The sequence below is a fragment of the Hemibagrus wyckioides genome, linkage group LG06, assembly GCF_019097595.1.
Source record: "Hemibagrus wyckioides isolate EC202008001 linkage group LG06, SWU_Hwy_1.0, whole genome shotgun sequence".
Classification (NCBI taxonomy): Eukaryota; Metazoa; Chordata; class Actinopteri; order Siluriformes; family Bagridae; genus Hemibagrus; species Hemibagrus wyckioides.
Window position 1 is genome coordinate 20,557,382 of NC_080715.1, and position 19,210 is coordinate 20,576,591.

At 37.2% G+C, this 19,210-nt stretch overlaps 1 protein-coding gene across 1 annotated transcript; it reads right to left on the bottom strand.

The window, feature by feature from the left end:
- Positions 1-494: 494 nt before the first annotated feature.
- ralba (v-ral simian leukemia viral oncogene homolog Ba (ras related)) lies at positions 495-18,102 on the bottom strand. Its single transcript, XM_058393279.1, has 5 exons — positions 17,967-18,102; positions 4,578-4,740; positions 3,277-3,485; positions 2,683-2,860; positions 495-2,590 (listed from the first exon to the last, which is right to left on the bottom strand). The coding sequence occupies exons 2-5, from the start codon at positions 4,689-4,691 to the stop codon at positions 2,468-2,470; spliced, it is 624 nt and encodes a 207-aa protein (XP_058249262.1). The 5' UTR covers positions 4,692-4,740; positions 17,967-18,102; the 3' UTR covers positions 495-2,467.
- Between the last annotated feature and the right edge of the window lie 1,108 nt (positions 18,103-19,210).

Here is a 19,210-nt window from a genome sequence, read left to right on the forward strand (position 1 = left end):
AATGATCAAAGCCTTTACCGGTCCTTTTTTTCCCAAGTGTTGCTTAAATCACTGATTTGTAAATATCTGAAATCTATAATTATGTTCCATTGTCTATACAAGAATTTACAAAAGATTTCAGCAGATGTTCAGCAAACGTCCAATATGTCAAGTCAATATCATCTGTTCGCCCAGTTTTTATTAATTATAGAAGAACTGCTGAATTATCAGTACACATCATGAAATCAGAAATAAACATACCATATGAATAACATGAAATAAGGGTGATATTTTGAGCCTGTACAGGGATACTGTAAAGTTTGATGTACATAGTAATGCAGGTATTTTGTTCTGCAAAGCACCTAAACAATTAATGAAGACCCCCTAACCAGAGAGAATTAATATGGGCACTCCTCCACGCAACCATTTTATATGAAAAGGTTTGTGCAATCAGTTTATAACATCAGTTTTCGAAAAAGCCTTTAACCAATAAACATAAAATCCACCTGCTGTAATTTGTTACCAAAAATTTCTATGCTTTCTATGGGATAAAAAATTCTGGACTCATCTATCCATTGCACACAAGTAACCATTGCTCCAATTCTGCTTGGTCTGATTATTCGTTTATAATTCACCTTCATTTTCCTTAGCAGGTCTATGAGAAATCATTATACTAATAAATCAGAGGCTAATTCCTGCTAACAGCAGTAATAAGCAGCATTTGGGTGAATTTTAGATTAAAAAAAAAAAACAGGTATATTACAAACTATTATAGGTATAAATCTTTTTTCCCCCATTCACATAGATTCAAGTCAAGAGCTTGTACTTGAAGGCTCTCTTTTAGGTAATATATGGATACAGGAATGCCGTTGCTATGGGTTGCTATGGAAGTTACCTCTTGTAGACATATCTGTATGTATGGCCTTGGGCAGGAAGCCATGGGTCGCTGTATAGGGAGAAATTTTTACAGTTGGAGACAGTTGGAGAAAAGTCTGTATGCATGATGCCATCAAACCATCTTCTACATGCACTTTGTTTCAAAGAAAAAAAAGGGAGAACATTCTACAAACTAATATTAGCATGAAGCTCAGAGCATGTAAAGACCATGTTGAGAAATACAACAAATGTTTATTTGGCAGCATATTTTGAATTATCTTGATTATTGTCTAGTGAAAACAATCATAAAAATTGAAGGTCATTTCTGAAAGGCCAGAATCTTTAAAATGAGATAAAACAACAATTTTAGCAATATTACTGGTGGATCTGTAGCACTCGAATGTATCAGAATACTAAAGAAAACAAGCCACAAAAATAATCCCATTGAGCAATCAGTTAGAAGTCATTGCTATACTTATAATATTAGTTTGGCACAAGTACTTATGGCACATTTATCCGAGGGGGTCTGATGGTGGAAAAGGCAGCATACTTTCTACAAAAATATCTCAATAAAACTTAAGAAATATCAAGGCAATAAGTTCCTAAGCAGTATTTATCCATGTGATGTGCCTCTATTTATGTCAACCAGAGGGAGGCAGTGTAGATTCTCCTATGCCAAAAGTGGGCTTGTTAAGTCCCAGAATAGTTGAACATTTCAGCCTCATTCCAAGCCCTTATTCCTTTTCCTATACCTGCTGTTTACTCATGAAATAGTGCTGTTGAGTGTAACATCATTTCACGGTCTTTGATACACCTCCACAAATTGTGTCGGTGGAGACTTGATTGAATTGGAATAAATCAGGCATTAAGAATACACAGCATTTTGGTACCATAACCTCATTTCATCTTCTATCCTGTCAGGTATCATGAAGAAAAGTTTTTCTACCATACATCAGTAGTCTCAGCAGTGTATAGCAAGTTTAATACAGATATTTACACTCCCTAACATTCTGTCATTAGGTGTACATTTTCAAAACAGGGGCAGGGAATATAAACATTTGGGTGTTAATAAAATATTGGCAATTTCCTTTAATCTGAGAAAAAATGTCAATAGGAAAACATTCACTGCCAATGCTAGTCCTTCTTGTTACTAATTTGCATACCTGAAGTACTCTTAAAATACACTTCTAACAAGAATCACAGATGGACAGATGGAAGAAGCCAAAATTATAATGCCTCCACCACGTAGTGGCATAGGATTAAAAAATATATTTCTGAATAAATGAAACATTACTATTAATGTAAAGCCACAAATGAGGCTGAAAATAAACTGTGAAATTAAGATAAATTACACAAGATTAAAAAAAAAAAAAGCGTAGTGTTGGCTACAGGTTGGTCCCCTCCATGTTAGTCTTAAAGTGCTACAGAAAGTCTCACAAAGTAGCCACTGGTCATCAATCACTGAAAAATGACAGTTTGCATGGAGAAAGGAAATATGAAAGGCCTTGTCAGTGATGAATTATCACTAATTATGTTTTGATTGTAATAAAGAAAAATTGAAATGTTCCTTAGAGTAGAAAGTAGATTAGTTTATGGAAAGTCCATGTGGAGTTCAAAGTAAACAGCACCGTTCCTTGAAGCTCTTCTTGTTCTTCTTGTTCTTTCCTTTTCCGTTTTTGTCCTTATTTTCTGACATCTTCTTGGATCGCACTTCTCTCATGAGATCAAAAAATACCTTTGGAAGTAAACGGTATTATATTAATATATGCTTAGGCTGTCATGTTAGAGTAAAGTATATGTGAGCAGTATGTAACTACTTAGACTAACCTTATCTACATTGGCACGTGTTTTAGCAGAAGTCTCCACATACTGTACATTCCACTCCTCTGCTTTTGCTCTTGCATCATCCACAGACACCTGCCTGCGATCCTCCAGATCAGACTTATTCCCCACCAGCAGCAGTGGAATCTTATCCTCCTCAGCCTTAACACGTAGGATCTGCTCTCTGTACAAAGACACACGTGAGAACCAATCAAAGCACATTTTCACACTGCTGCCAAATAACATAGGACTGTAGCCAGGATGGAATCTGTGCTTGGTTAGTTAAGGGCGTCATCGTCACAGCTTTGTTTTCTTACAGACAAGTTCCAAAAGGGATTAATTGTGTAATTTGACATATCACATCTGCTACGATGTGTAAAATTACTAACGTGCCAATCTAAAATACAAGGAATCTGGACACGCCACTGCAGGGAGTGTTTCCTGGACAGATCTCGGGTTTGACCAAGTGTACCAAACTCACTGTGCAATCAGCCTTGGGCCAAGCGGGAAAGAAGTGTGAGTGTCTAAACCCTTTAAAGTGAAATATAGAGTACATTATTCTCAAATCACAAGGGTATGCTGTTGTGAGTTAATACCGACCTGAACTCTGCTGTGGCTGTGAAAGACTCTTGCTCAGTTATGGAGAACACAAGCAGAAAACCCTCTCCACTGCGGAAATAGTTGTCTCTGATGGCTGCGTAATCTTCCTGTCCAGCTGTGTCTAAAATATCGATCTGCACCTCTTCCCCATCCAGCACAACCTTTTTTCTGTAACTGTCTGCTTTTGTAGGTTCATAATCTTCAACAAACTGATAAGTAAAATAAAGATATTTATGTTAAGGATAAATCTAGGATATGAAAATATCTGCAACATGTAGATACACACTGTATGTCCAAAACTATGTGGACATCTGATCGTCACACTCATATGTGGCTCATCCCCAAATTGCTGACACAAATTGAGAAGCACACAATTGGCTTAAATATTTTTCTATCCACCCAGCTAACTGAGGTCAGATGGGATAGACGTAATTTCAGTTATATGTTTATTACTTGTCCTAAGCTGCAGAATTACTGGGTTAATTATTTTACAATTATGTCTGAGGTGCTCAAAGTCAGTACTGATGTTATATACTGCTATAGCAATTTTTGGGGTTCCAAGGTTCTGGTCCTGGTTTAGTTCTAAACAAGTGGATGTTCATCCCCACTGGAAATCTGATAGGCCTTAAACTACATCTCAATGGATTGTTGATATCATTCTGGCAAGAGTAACTTTTTAAATAAACTCCATTATTTTATAGTCTACTTTAAGTCTCTTAAAAGCCTGCCTTTTTTTTAGGTTTGTGGGGTTTTCATTAAGTTATTTTATCGACCCCAACTCTATTTGTATTTTCATTAGTTGTGACGTGTCTGCTGCTATTTTTATCTAGTTGAAAAATAAGAGGGATAATAGTAATAACATTTTTTTGTTCATTTCCCTTCACTGGAACTACAGCATGACAGTGTCCCTGTGCTCAAAGTGTGCTCCATGAAGACATGGTTTGCCAAGTTTGGAGTGGAAGAACTCAAGTGGCCTGCACACTTGAGCCCTGAACTCAAGCCCGCTGAATGCACCACAGGCCTCCTCATCCAACATCAGTACATGACCTCACTAATTCTCTCTTGTCTGAATGAGCAAATTCCCACAGCCATGGTCCAAAATCTAGTTGGAAGCCATCCCAGAGGAGTGGAGGTTATAATAACAACAAAGGGAGAATAAATCTGGAATGGGACATTCAACAAGCACATATGGGGGTGATAGTCAGGTGTCCACAAACTTTTGGCCATACAGTGCACATCTTCAAATAAAATCACATATAATTTCAGTATGACTTATTATTTTAACATGACTGATAACATACCTCATCATACATGAACTGGAGCGTAAGGGCTGACTTGCCTACACCGCCGCTGCCCACCATGATGACCTTGTGCAATGCCAAGGAGCTCTGACTTTTCCCCTTGTTGGCCGCCATATCTGAATGTGTCTTACAGCTGCTCCACACACACTTTATCTTATTCTACCTGCAGAGACACACATATTTGGTTTTGTTGTTTAAAACCTTCTCATATGAGAAAACAATGAGGAAAGACAGGGTACTTTCATCATAGTGTATTAAGGTAGGCAAGCTAAATACACTTATTCAATTTTAACCTCTTTGCTGCTTAAATGGCTGAAATGTTGTTCTTTGTGGGTTTTTAATAACACTGAGCCTCGTTTATCACACTCATATTATTCATGAAAATCCTGTACATTGGAAAAACATCTGTGTGTAAATCTACACATAAGAAAACTAACTAACTAATCTAGGAACAGACTTGATCACTTCAAATTGTATCACTTGCCTGGATTATAGCCCATTTTTATATGGAATATATTGTTACTTATTTTAATTACATTTCCAGCTTTAGCAGATGCCCGTATCCAGAGCAACTTATAGTGCTTTTTACTCTCTATCAAAAACACATCCTCAATCTACTTCACAAAGAATATCATGGAGAAAATGTTATTAAAATGTATTGAAAGTTACTAAAGAATACTAATATTTCATAGTATTATTTCATGCAATTGAATATGAAAATAAAGTAATTGAGCCAACACAAACCCATAAATAAAACTAATCTTTCAGTTACGACAAAAGGAAGGCTGCTACATTAACGGAGGATGGACCAGTCTGTCTCTACATAGCCATACGGCATAAACAAATGCCTCAGGTGACGAAAGCTTCCACTTCTGTCTTTTTTTTTGTTTCCAGCTATCTGTGAACTTTTATGGAGATCTCTGGGCGTCACTACATGCAAATGAGCTGTGCCTGGAACTTGCTTTACACTTTAAGGCATGAGTGTATAAAGATTTCAGCAAGATTTCAGAAACATTTTTAAAACCAGTGGAATTTTTTTTGTTTGTTTTGGCTTACACACAACTTTACTAAAAGACTGATATATGAGGTCCAGTGTTGCAGCTATTAAATTAATGACAAAAACCTTCAGGAATGCACTGAGCGGCTAATGCTTACTAAAAAAAAAGATAAGTTAATGGAAGTCTATCATGTGACTTAAATCATGTTCAGTAACAGCAAATCTGTATATCAAATCAGTATATTGTTTGAAAATAAATAAATAAATAAATAAATAAATAAATAAATAAATAAATAAATAAATAAATAAATAAATAAATAATAAAAAATAAAGATGTAAAAAAAAAAAGAAGACAGGTAAAATCCCAGGTGACAGAAGTCTGATCTATGAGGTTAACACCCTTACTTAGCTTAATCTTACTTCTTTTATTTCACTTTATTTTATTACAGCTACTGAAACAGATATGACTCTTACCCTATAAGCCCCCCATACCCAAAAGTAAACAGGGTTTTGCTGATGTACATTTACTTTAACCTAAGCTTATACACTGCCCTGTCAGACTCAATAACTTTACTAAATATTTGTTTTGATTCTTATCTAATTGAGTTCTGTGTGATAACAAAGAAAGAAAGAAAGAAAGAAAGAAAGAAAGAAAGAAAGAAAGAAAGAAAGAAAGAAAGAAAGAAAGAAACCTGGTATACACCATTCATACATCAATAAAGCCTACTGTATATATTAAAAAAAAACTTGTACAGAAACACCAACAAGTACTCTAAAAACAAAAGTCTAAAAACATCTTGTACAGCCCAGGCCAACAAATTATCCTTGAGGATCTGCCATGCTGCTAGAGAGATAAACAGGGAGTGGATGTGGTGTCCGGTGCCTGTTCACACTGCTGCTCTTTACCCAGGAAATGAGACCCTGACGCATTGCTTCCATCTATTGTTCTTGGCAGTGTTAAAGACATGAAGGACCTTACTAGGAAGCTGCAACAACATGCATGCAGGAAACTGCACCAAGATTTGCTGGCTATGGCATTTTTGGTGCATGCTCACACATCCTCACACACGCTGTCAGCACTAATTTAACAGGAACAAGAACATTTTTGGGCAGAGCCATGATCCATTTCCAACTGGTCCAACCACTAGAAGAATTTTTCTTATTATACTTAATATCTATTTACTTTGTACATAAACCTAAGAGATATTAAAATGAGGATTGCTAATTTTCCTCTTTAATGACAGATGATGTCATAAAATAGGACATGGCTCCAGGACTGCCTCCACCAGGGGAAACTTAAGTAAAGAATGAACAGAGGGCAACTGGGTTTAAATTGTGACCTACATATGGTGCTTTATTACCTTCCCCTATGGCTACATGCCACTGAAATATAAATGCTGCTGCCCTTCCCCCAGATAAAGGAATTCATTAGGATTCCCAGATTGCCAGAGGCTATGCAGCATGCAGGCCATGATATTCATCTTTCTCCATTGCTTCCTCTCACACACACCATTGTGTGTCTGTGAAAAGTCAAGAGTCTGGTGACATTAAAAATCAATTATGCTTATTGTCCACTTATTGTCCACTTAGTGTCCACAAGCCCTAGGCAAACATTGTGGCCAATTTAGTGGATACTATTTTTGTCATGGCCTTTATTCAATCTTCCTCCTTCTGATATAGGTATGTGGCAAAATAACCTCTTTAACATCACACCCTCTCCTCGACCCAGAGATAACAGTGACACTGGGTACAATCACATCACACGTCAGGAGATTAAATGGACATACCCAAGCAAGGACAAACACAGCTAATAAGGTGACCATGACCTGTGCATACATATATATACCATAAACCATAATTCAAGGCTCTGGGTAACAGAGAAGGAAATTAATATTTACAGTTTTTAAACTATTTACTACTGATCTACTGTGACCCTGACCAAGATCAAGTGGTCACTACAGATAAATGACTGAATGATTGATACAGGTTATAGGGTAAAACACTGAAATTTGTTCTCAGGATTGTCACAGCACAGAAACTGATGTTTTCAAATCCAAATCTGGTGAGTTTTTTTTTAAATATATTTTTAATTTGGGTGAGTCTGTGTCCTTGCTAGTCTCAGATTCCTGTACATTTTATTCCTGAACCCAGTATGATCTTCTGCTGTTGCATCCCATCCACCTCAAGGTTGTGCAATCTGAGATGCTTTTCCACTCATCGTGGTTGTGAAGAGTGATTATTTGAGTTACTATATCCTTCCTGGCAGCTGATCTTCATATCAAAATCCACATAACTGCAATTCACTGTTTTGTAGTTTGTGCCATTCTGTGTAAACTCACAGGGGATCAGTTACTACATTACTCAAACCAGCACTTCTGGTACCAACATCCATTCCACTATCAAGTACCAGAGATTACACTTTTTCTTTATTCTGATGTTTGATGTGTACATTAAATGAAACTCATAATCTGTATTTACAATACTGGCTGATTACATAATTGCTTCAATGTACAGGTGTATAAATAAAATGGATGAAGTGTAGGTATGTGTGAATTCTAATATGATTGTATCAAGACTGTAGCCATCATCCACCGACCTGTTTATGGCAAAGAGTACAAAATTAATACATGGAAATCCAGTTTGTTAGTGAATCAATGCATCAATTCAACAGTATTAAAGTGATGGACCTGAGTGAGTCGATTTGGAACACTGTAACTATCCAAAGCCAGCTTGTTTCCTGTTCTCAAGCCTAGTCTGGCTCAATGGTGACCTAATCATTCCAAGGATCCCTGTTCTTGATAAAAACAAAATTACCATGAATTGGATCCCAGTTTAGATTTTTAAAGTTTTCACTGTCACTATTGTTTGATTGATTACTATTTAACATGTACAGTTCAAAACTAATAAACAAATTAATACAAATTTTTATTCCTGAAAAACAGTTTTTCTATTTTCTTTGTGCTCAAGTTTTTACTTTTAACCATATCCTGTTTTCCTGGCGTATATGTGGTTTTAAAATTCTGTTGTCATTCTTTACAACGGGAACTTCAACACAAACGAGACTGATTGGTGCCAACCTTCACAAAATCAGGTAATGTATACAAAGCATTATAGATGGGAAATCTATGCACAGTTTAAAAAAAAAAAAAAAACCTTAAAGACAAAGGCCATAAAAAAGGCACATGTTTAAAACCTTCCAAGAATTGGATCCATGAGCAGTCTCTACCCCCTTAAAGTGATGAGGATGGGAAAAAATGATCACATTTAGAATTGCACAGTATTGTTTACTCCTTTTTCATAATCAATTGTCAAACCCAGTGCCATAAGTTATTTGGAAGTGTTGCAAGCCCCTTCTCAGAGCAGATTACAAAATGCAGTACCTGAACTTCATCAAGCTACATTACAACCCGGAACTGGCATTGTGTTGTGGTTAGATAGGACCAGAATCAAACTTTTTGCTCACACACATAATCAGCATCCTCATGATGCAAAGAAAGGATGGAAAAGTCCCTGCAACCCCATTGTGAAATAAGGTGGTAGATTAGTAATGCCTTGTGGCTGTTCTGTGACTTCCAGGGGCTTTTGTGAAGATTAATGGCATCATTAATTCTATATTTCAGCCCAGAACTTGTTTGCCACTAACAGGAGGCTCAGAGTTGGCAAGAGATACATCTTTCAACAAAAGGATAAACCAGTTCAGCCAAAAATGAGTAAAGAAACAGGAAACCAGTTTTGCAATAACCTGAATTTTTACTGAAATCTTACTGCAGTCTGAATTGAAGAAGTAAGGCCATATTCACAAACCTACAAATATAAAGGACCATAAAATGTTCTGTATAGAAAAGTCAACAATATAAAAATATAAAAATCTATACACTATCCCTGTACATTTGAGCTTAAACTACTACCTAACTACCTCTTATTTCCTACAGTAATTTTCATGAAGGGTGTCAATATTTCTGAAGGACACAGTACAAGCTGTGCAGAGCGGAAATATCTGAGGGAACCAGATGGATTTCATTTCATTTCGCTGGCTTGTATGAAACTTCCTGATCATAATGATTGAGAAAGCAGGAGCATAACTGAGACAAAGCACTTCAACACTAACATCCTCTTTCTAATCTCTATCAAGGGGTGAAATTCCCTTTGCCTGAGGCCACTTTCCATTAAGCTAGTAGCAATGAATACACCAAACCAAGACACTGACATTTTTTTTACAAGTCTGATATGTAGTCATGGTACTAAGGACCTCATGCAACAAAAACCTGCTAACAGCTGCAGAAGTTGCATTAAGGGATCTTTTCAGGTCCAAATCCAGATCCATTCAGGCTATAAAGAAGTACCACTGAGGAATGATATGAACATGGAAAGCTGATTATTTATCAGTAGCATCTTCCAAATAGCTGCAAGCACTGTGGGAATTTAGTGAACAGCACTGATAGTTATGGCTGACACGCTGCTATTAAATATCAGTGCACACAGAAAGAGTTAAAGGAAGTCATCATAATCCAGATTTACATAATAGCTTGTCTCCAAGTGATGTTTCAGTTTTAGAGCCAAACACTGGGATTCTCATTTTTACCACACATAACTCTATTACACAGTCCTTCACATCAGTACAAATACTAGATATGAGGCAGAAATAACCCTACAAATTATAACTGACTGTTAATAGACAAATTATGCTGTGTTATAATGGGAACATTAACCCTGAACTAAAATTTCTTCAGTCTTGAGTATTTGCAAGGACAAAATAAATGCTCAGGTCTTTTCCCCCATAGAACCAGAAGCCTGGCTCTGGTGGGTCTCTTTACTGAATACTAATCATCTTGGGTTAGACACAGATGGCTCATTGAGAGATTAAGGGATTTTATCTCTGAATTAGGATGCTTTGGCCTTCTTTACAATACAGTTTTCCAGGCATTTCTACAGAATGGGTTTATTAAAACTTGGATGAAGATCAAACCACATTTTATAAATGATTAATGGAGAAATCCTGATCAATTCAAAAGATTTACAAAGGTGTTCTAAGGCTGGACTATATGATAACATAATGAAAAATGCTGCAATAAATAACTACAAAGTCCCTGGTGGCCCAGCAGCAGGATCCTGTGCTCTCACTGCTGCAAATCAGGTTCAATTCCCAGGCAGGGAACCAACACAGCCACTCAGGGGTTAACTCTCAGAGCCAGTCCCAAGCCCAAGCAGTATAAACTGTGAGTGTTTGTCACAAAGAGCATCCAGCAAAACCTGTGCCAAAACAAAATATGCAGATGGGATGATCTGCTGTGGCAAGATCAAACAGGAAGCAGCCACACAAAAACAACAAGAATATACTTTTCCAGATTACAGCTAGAATCACTAGCGCAGAAGAGCCACAAGGGGGGAAAAAAGTAATTGCTTCCTAATCACCATTAACACTATTTGCAAAGTATTAGATTTGAAAGTTCACTGGAGACATATTTTAATCTTTGTAAGTAAAAATTGCCATATTTTTTCCTCTTTTAGCCTAAAAACCACTGACCGATTTTAGATGAAATAATTTCAATGGTCCCTAATACATTTAGTTAATTAGTATTAATTATACACTTGTCTAAAGTTCTAAGTCAATCTGTAATTCACTGTATTCACTTTAATGAACTCAAATCATTCTCCATTTCCTTTAACAGAAATCTAGAGCACCATGCGCATGGTGAGGTGGTGAAATGGGTGGGGCTTCCCTAAACAACTGTAATTCATTTCACTCTCTCCAGACCAAACATATGAAAATAATCTCGAAAGGTCTGATAGCTTATGCAACCTTGACGTGCAGGTTCCACATGCTCCTGCGATATGAGCATGATGGACTCTTTTTTGTGTGAATGGTAATTGTGATAAAGTCTGATTATGCACTCTTCAAAGAACTCACACTAGCACATGCGCTACTCAAAAAAAGTTAAGGATATTCAGCTTTCGGGTGAAATTTCAGGATGCACCTAAAATGCACTATAACCTTTACAGGTGAACTTAATTTGACCTTCTCTACACTTTTGAGTGCACATGTCCAACTGTTCAGTGTTTCAGTTCTTTTTGCATAACTTGCTGTTCTCTAACAAGATGTTTAACGGCAAAATTCACAACTGGTGTTTGATCCATGAATCGACCAATACATTTTCTGGTTCAATTAGAATTGGTATTTAAACAGTCCTCTTCATCATGCTGTTCACATTTTGACATCATGAGACCAAGACGACACCGAACAATTGATCAACAGGACCTCGCCATTGCGAGGCTTCAAACAGGATGTTCTCAGAGGGAAGTGGCCACTGAGCTTAGAGTGTCACAGAGTGTCATCAGCAGGTTGCAACAGAGATACAGAAAGACTGGAAGAGTTACAGAAAGGCATAGAAGTGGACGTCCTTTGGCCACATCCCACATTGATGACCACTTCATTGTGAACAGTGCCCTGCAGAACCAGATGATGAATGCCACTCAACTCCAGGCATATTTAAGGGAGGTGAGAGGCACCCAAATGTCACATCAGACCATTTGAAACCATTTACATCAGCGTGGTCTGCGTGCTAGACAACCTGCAAGGGTACCTGACCACACCACCAGGCATCTTGCATGGGCCAGGGAGCATTTACACTGGACAAGGGACCAGTGGGCCTCAGTGCTGTTCTCTGATGAAAGTCGATTCACGTTGAGCAGAAATGATGGCCACCAACAATGTTGGAGCCTTTGGTGGTGGTGGTGTTACAGTCTGGGCGGAACAGAACTGCCCTACATCTTGTGAATGGTACAGTGACAAGCCAATACTACCTGAATAACATCATTAATCCACTCATTGTGCCCCTGCATGAACAACACAGGCCTAATTTCATCTTCATGGACGACAATGCTCCAGCTCATCGAGGTCGCATCATTAGGGAACGGCTGCTGGAGGCTGGGGTACATCAAATGGAGTGGCCTGCACTTTCTCCAAATCTGAATCCCATAGAAAACCTATGGGAACAGCTGAGTCGCCGTGTAGAGGCTCGTAACCCTACACCCCAGAACCTCAATGACCTGAGGGCCACCCTTCAAGAAGAGTGGAATGCCATGCCTCAGCAGACAATAAGTCGACTCGTGAACAGCATGAGACGTCGGTGTCAAGCTGTAATTGATGGTCAAGGGCACGTGACACATTATTGAGACATTGACATTTTTTGTTGTGGTATACCCACCACTGTTGTTGGCTTTTGTTTCAATAAATTGTTTGAGATGAGGAAATCACCATTGCATGCTTCTACTTAAATGCCCTACTTTCATGATATAATATCATTGTATCACTGTGAACTTTTTACATTTTCCATAAATTTCACCCAAAAGTCAAATATCTTTAACTTTTTGTGAGTAGTGTATGCCTTTGTCACTGTGCCCTGAACCTGACAAATTAACTGGTCAAGCAAGGAAGATGATTAAAGTGGTAAACAACAATAAATTAATAATAAAAATGTAAAAATGTAAAAGATGTAAACACATCAATATACAAGCCTATAGACTTAAAAAAGCATGGTTTGTGGACCTCCAAGAGCGTGAAAATTCCACTTAACTGTAGCACTGTCTCAAGGGATACTTATTTATTATTTATTTCCCAGTGTATAAGTGAGCCACAACCGCTTTCCCAATGGATTCGGATATTCAACCCATAAATCAGAGTCTTGAGTTGAGAAGCTGCTGCCGTTCTCAGCTCATTTTTCCACACAGTAAGTTTATATAAGCGTAGATGTATTGTTCAGTCACAAAAGTTAGCGGTAACACAGTTTTTAAAAAAAGTGTACTTAAGTTCACACTAAATTTATTTCATCATCAAATTGGCTTACTTACATAATAACTACAAGCAACCCCATGACTTTTTGAGGATGTAACACTGAATATGAACTGTGTACATAGAACTGCTTAACTACCTTTTAAAATCCTCAACCTGACATTATAATATTATTATTATTGTTATTATTATAATCATCATCAGAATCATCATCAGAATCATCACCCCAACAAAATCTGTCCTCCTAGAGCTAACCTACATCCACAAACTTTCACACATTATCTGTTTTATGTACAAATTGGGTTGTTTGAGCTTTTCTGTGATCTGTAATCTGACCTTCCCATTCATCTTTAAACCAGCTTTTTTTTTATCCCTTTTCTCCCCTTTCACTTGAATGGGATTTGTTAGACAGATCACAGATCTGTTAGATTTGTTAGACAGATCACACACGTCCTTCTCTCGCTCTTCTTTCCATCTTTCTTCTCATAGTCATTTCAACAGAGGACAGCTACAGTGGGTGAGGTTTAAATTGTTAAAATTCACCTTTTCAACACAACTTTTGCCTTACCTAGAAACTCCATTCAGCATTTTAAGACTAGAACATTCAAATATTTATAAACTTTTAACACTTTCCTGCTTACATGATGTTTGCTCACTACCACAAAATCTAAAAATAAGTATGGTTTCATATTTACTGTTTAAAGTCAGCTCACTAGTCCTACTGACTGCACCAGCAACTAAGAATGTTTTTTAATTATACACATTTCAATTAAACACATAGGATACAATTAACAGTGCATAGTCAGTCGCCCACACCGAATGACATTCCAGGAGTTAAGAGGCCATATCAGGCTCTTCCACATATTCCCATGTAGTACTCAGGTAACCTAGAACCTCACAAATCTCTAAACCTTTAATCAAATACACCATAACACAGACTCACTAGACTCAGGAGGTGAGCTGAACGAACATCATGAAGCTACTTGAGCCTTTAAACACGACTAAAAGTATCCACTAAGAACATGACTATATTTTTTTTTACAACAAGGGAAAATAGGGAAATGAACATTTAGGATTAAAAACTAGATTCTAATCAGAACGTAAGAGTCAGAACCTTATGTGTGCTTTGGAAGACAGAAAGCATGTTTGCATGCTGGGACATGTAACCAAATAGCTATTTTATAGGACATAGATTCTCAAGTTATGGGTAATTGAGTCAAGGAATACACTATAGCTTACATCACTGGTCACAGTTCTTGTGTTAGACAGCTGACCGTGTGACTAATGAAGAGCGAGACATTGTGTGTTCCAGCTTATGGCAATACATTTCTGATTCCTGAGCAGGAAAAAAGCACCAGTGGAAAAAGCAGGCTAAAAAATACATCCATGGACAAAACAAACAGTGGCTCTGAGTGAAGACTAACTGTAATAAGATGCAATACACAGGGTTTTATTATAACTATTTTGTGATCATCTTTGATTCAGAGCATTCTAGTGCTTCATTCAATTTTTTTGGTGCTTAAATAACTTTAAAGAGAGCTTCCATCTAAAAAAAAATTGAGGAACATGATATTTTTTTCCCTGCTTCCCTTGTCAGGATACAGCCCAGTAAAACACCACCTACAAGTTAAACAAAGGCATGCCACATGTAGTTTCCATGAGGATATATTGCATTTGTTGCTGCTGTGAATGAGAGTGCTGATCACATTTTCTAAGAATTCTAACAAGCAAGATTGAAACTATGACACTGACTGACTCACTTTCCTTGTGATATTTTATAAATGAATTTGCAGTTGAAGTGACCATTTATTGTAGAAGTATGCCTCAAGAGTCATACTCAAATCTTAACGATGGAGACTCACAGATACATCTATAGACTTATTGTGTTTTATGAATTATATAAAAAGGTCAAGCAGTTGTTTAAGTTTTCCTGTTGTGACATTCCTATAATCTCAGTCAGGCTGAAAATGTGTGTGTGTTGTATGTGCTGTACACATCACCACACTCTCAAACACTAATTTAGGTGCACTAATGCCAAGGTGACTCTTTAAACATTAAATATTAAAAATGTTAGAACTATAAGCATGGTTATGTACCAATTACACAAACTGAAAATATCCTAGTCATCATGGCGAATGTAATATTATTTATAAGAATAGCATTCAAAAACTTGTGGAGATTTACAGTCAACAGTGCATTCAACTTTAGGAGCATTTCTTGAGCCAGCAAGAACTATACGAACTATGCTAAAGAACAAAATCAATATATTTACACTTGGTTGGGTTTATGTACACAAGAAAAGCAAAAATGCATAAGTGAATGATTTCTCTGAAGCCCTGATCCTATTACTTGCCGTTTCCTGTAGCGCAGCAATTTCATCTTAGTTCATCTCCCACACTAACTGATGACATTTCAAATGCTTCTCACCCCAGAGAGTATTAAGCCTAAACTGAAGTAAACCCGATCAGGAGAAACATTTTTGGTATCTGAAACAAACAGGAGCAATAAAAATGCCTGGTTTACTGGTCAAAGTATATGACTGTCATAGGATAGAATACAGTTCAGGGTCATAAAGCTCATTCTTGAAAGGAAGAGTTGTGGAAAATGTATTTGAGTCAGAGGCAATTTTATATGACATGTTCTCACATGTTATGGGTAATTGAGTAAGGGAAAACAATAGTTTACATCACTGGTCACAGTTCTTGTGTTAGACAGCTGACAGAGTGAATAATGAAGCAAGACATTGTGTAGTCAAGCTTATGGCACTACATTTCTGAAAATCCACCTAATACAAATGATCTGTTTTTCTGCGACGTAAAAAGCACGAATGAAAAGATTTGTCTACACATTACATTTTTGGATGGAACAATTGAGACTCCTTAATACAGACCTTACAGATTCCTTAGGACTCTGTCACTCCACTGACACTCTACTACATGTAAAATCTGCACATTTTGTACATTACTTTTCTGTATTCTTACCACATGTAACCATAATTCTCATTTATATTAGTTTTTTTTTTTTAGTTTAGTTTATTTATATGCACAGTCTAAGGAGGAGCAGGCCGGATTTTCATTTCACTCCAAGTTGTATACTGTATATAACTCTGAGCATGACAAAGAAAATCTTGAATCAGCGGTTCTGAGAGAAGACTAAGTGTAATAACATGCGATACATGGGATATTTCATGTCTTAATAGAACTGTGCCTCAGATCATAAAGTACTAGTGCTCAGTTCAACTCTCTACTTTCTATCAAATTTCAAGTACATGATGCTGATTAACTGTTCAACTGTGCACATGGGAAAAGGGTTAGATCTACTCCAAAATAGCACAACATAAAAGACCCAATATGGAGATATGATGTGGGAACACATGAGGGGTCCTTTCCCTAGTGGGTAAAGAAAGGACTGGATAGAAATTCCATAAAATAGCTTGCTCGGTCTGAGGATCAAAACCCTGGACATCTAGACTGGAATATGTATGTATCCATACACGTGAAATGAAATGTGCACAGGATCTGGTGACCAAACAGATTTTTGATAAAGTGACATGTGGGCTAACCTGTTCACCTTTCACGGTTTCAGTGTTACCTTAGATTAGAGGACAAAAGGACATGAACTTAGTTACTTACTTATACATTTACTTACTTATATTACATCATATTATGTTTACAAACGTATGTGTGTTAGATAACACTGGTTTTACAGTTCCTCAAGTTTGCACATTCTATTTTGTTTCTATCGGCGGTATGTGTCCTGTACTGTCTCGTGTTGTTGTTTCTATTTTCTGTTGTTGCACACGCTGCACTTTATGTAGCTAGTACAAACTTTCTATCCCTGGCTCGGTGTTGTTGTTTCTGTTTTGTAGTTATATGTTGTCTATGTAGCACCAGGGTCCTGGAGAAACGTTGTTTCATTTCACTATGTACTGCATCAGCTATATGTGGCTGAAATAACAATAAAGCTTCTTGACTTCTTGACTTGATCAGAAAACTTTAGCAAAGGAAGGTGTGGACAGAGGGGGGGAAAAAAAGGTTAGTGAGCTCAACACTGATTTTCTTAACATGCAAAGATGGCAAAACAGGTTGCCATACATATCTAAAGACACTCTTTAACCACGCAGTGACAAATATATATATTTATCAGTGTAATACGGTATGCATATGACACAGGAAACCCGCTGGTTAAACAGCTGTCTCTAAAGTCTCACATATCAGATCAGCGGCCCTCATCATGCATTGCAGCTTTAATATCAGTAATTAAAGATACGCGAAAATTCATTTAGGAGCTGGAATGAGTCGCCGGGTTTAGTGGGCTATAGACATACCACACACCAACATAATCATTACACGATCATAACACCAAAACACGCATCTCAAAAGAGTTTCTATTTATATAACAGCATCACAACATCTTACTCTTTTTGTTCTTCCGTGTATATATATATATATTTTAATTTACGTTTTCCAATATTAGGTAGCTAAGTGGGCTGTGCCCAGGAGCAGTATATAATGTCACGTAATTCAAACATACAGATGCGTTAAATAAGCAGAAAAGCAATCGTTTTCTTGAGAGGAAATGTACTTTTCATGCAAAACCTTACCACACGCTGTCTTGATCCACTCCACTGTCGGAATGTTATCTTTTTACATGCATTAATCGTTTGTTCAGTGGCACACAGCTCGGGTTCTGTATCAGTGAAAGCCGCTACCCCTGAAAGCCCGACCCCACCCTCCAGCTTGGGGAAGAGCAGAAACTAAACCGGATGTGGCGTCATAACATCCGAAATCACATTCTACCATAGGTGGCGTACTATAGCCATTTTAGTGGTGTGAGTTTTGGATGCTGGTTAGCGAAAGTACTTACCTTAAGATTTGGTTGTTTCTGCTGAAATAATGCCAGGTTTAAATCTGTCTGTGTTTGGGTGTGTTTACAGCACACAGGAGGTTAATAGTGGCAAGTACAGCCTAGTGATAGGAATTAACAGTAACTGTTTTGTGATATTATTTTGAAGGATGCTTTTTACACTACTACCTCAGCTGGCTAGTAAGATTATTGGTATTCCTGCTCCTAATTTATCAGACTGTCACATCACCCACACTTCGGAAAGCACACATAATCCTTAATGATCCAGATCACCCATTCCATCCATATTTCATTCCCCTTCCATCTGGCCACAGGTATATACTACCTATGTGTAGAAGGACTAACTTTAGTAAGAGTTTTGTTCCTCAGCTATATGTGCTTTAAACACATAGGAAACCAGTCATCATCTTCCGCTCTTGCTTGTGTTTTATTGTTTTTGAATGTATTGTGACAAGTTTATATGTGATGTGTAGTTGTCCTTGTGTTATGTATGCACCCTTTGTGAAAATTCATTTCCTCTCTGAGGACAAATAAAGTGATCTATCTATCTACAGTACTGCAGTATTGGGACACACTCGAGCCAGCCATTAGACTACTGAATTACCCTCCATTGCACTAGGCCAAGCATTAACTGCACATCGCTGATATTGTACATTACAATGTACTGTAGTGTATAGACTGCATCTTATGTACTCACTCATCAGTTTCCATGTACTAATTATATTGTGCATATATGTATACCACTGTTGTCTTTATATCACTATTTACTATTATTAAATTCCTATACTTACTATAGTTCAATATACAGTTCTCTATTTCGTATTTTTGCATTTAACCATGTATTTTATCTGCATGTGTTTTTATTTTAACTTAAAGCTTTGTGGTTGCAGCTCTGCAACTTAAGAATGTTAAATTTACCTTTTACACTTTTTTTAATCTTTTTTTTTCTTTTCTCACTCGCTGAGCACTTTAGTTAGATAG

Coding starts and splice junctions, on each gene's coding strand:
- ralba (XM_058393279.1), bottom strand. CDS start 4,691: ATGGCGGCCAACAAGGGGAAAAGTCAGAGCTCCTTGGCATTGCACAAG. Junction 2,861..3,276: donor ACAGCCACAGCAGAGTTCAG/GTCGGTATTAAC, acceptor GTCTTTGTACAG/AGAGCAGATCCTACGTGTTA. Junction 2,591..2,682: donor CACGTGCCAATGTAGATAAG/GTTAGTCTAAGT, acceptor TTACTTCCAAAG/GTATTTTTTGATCTCATGAG.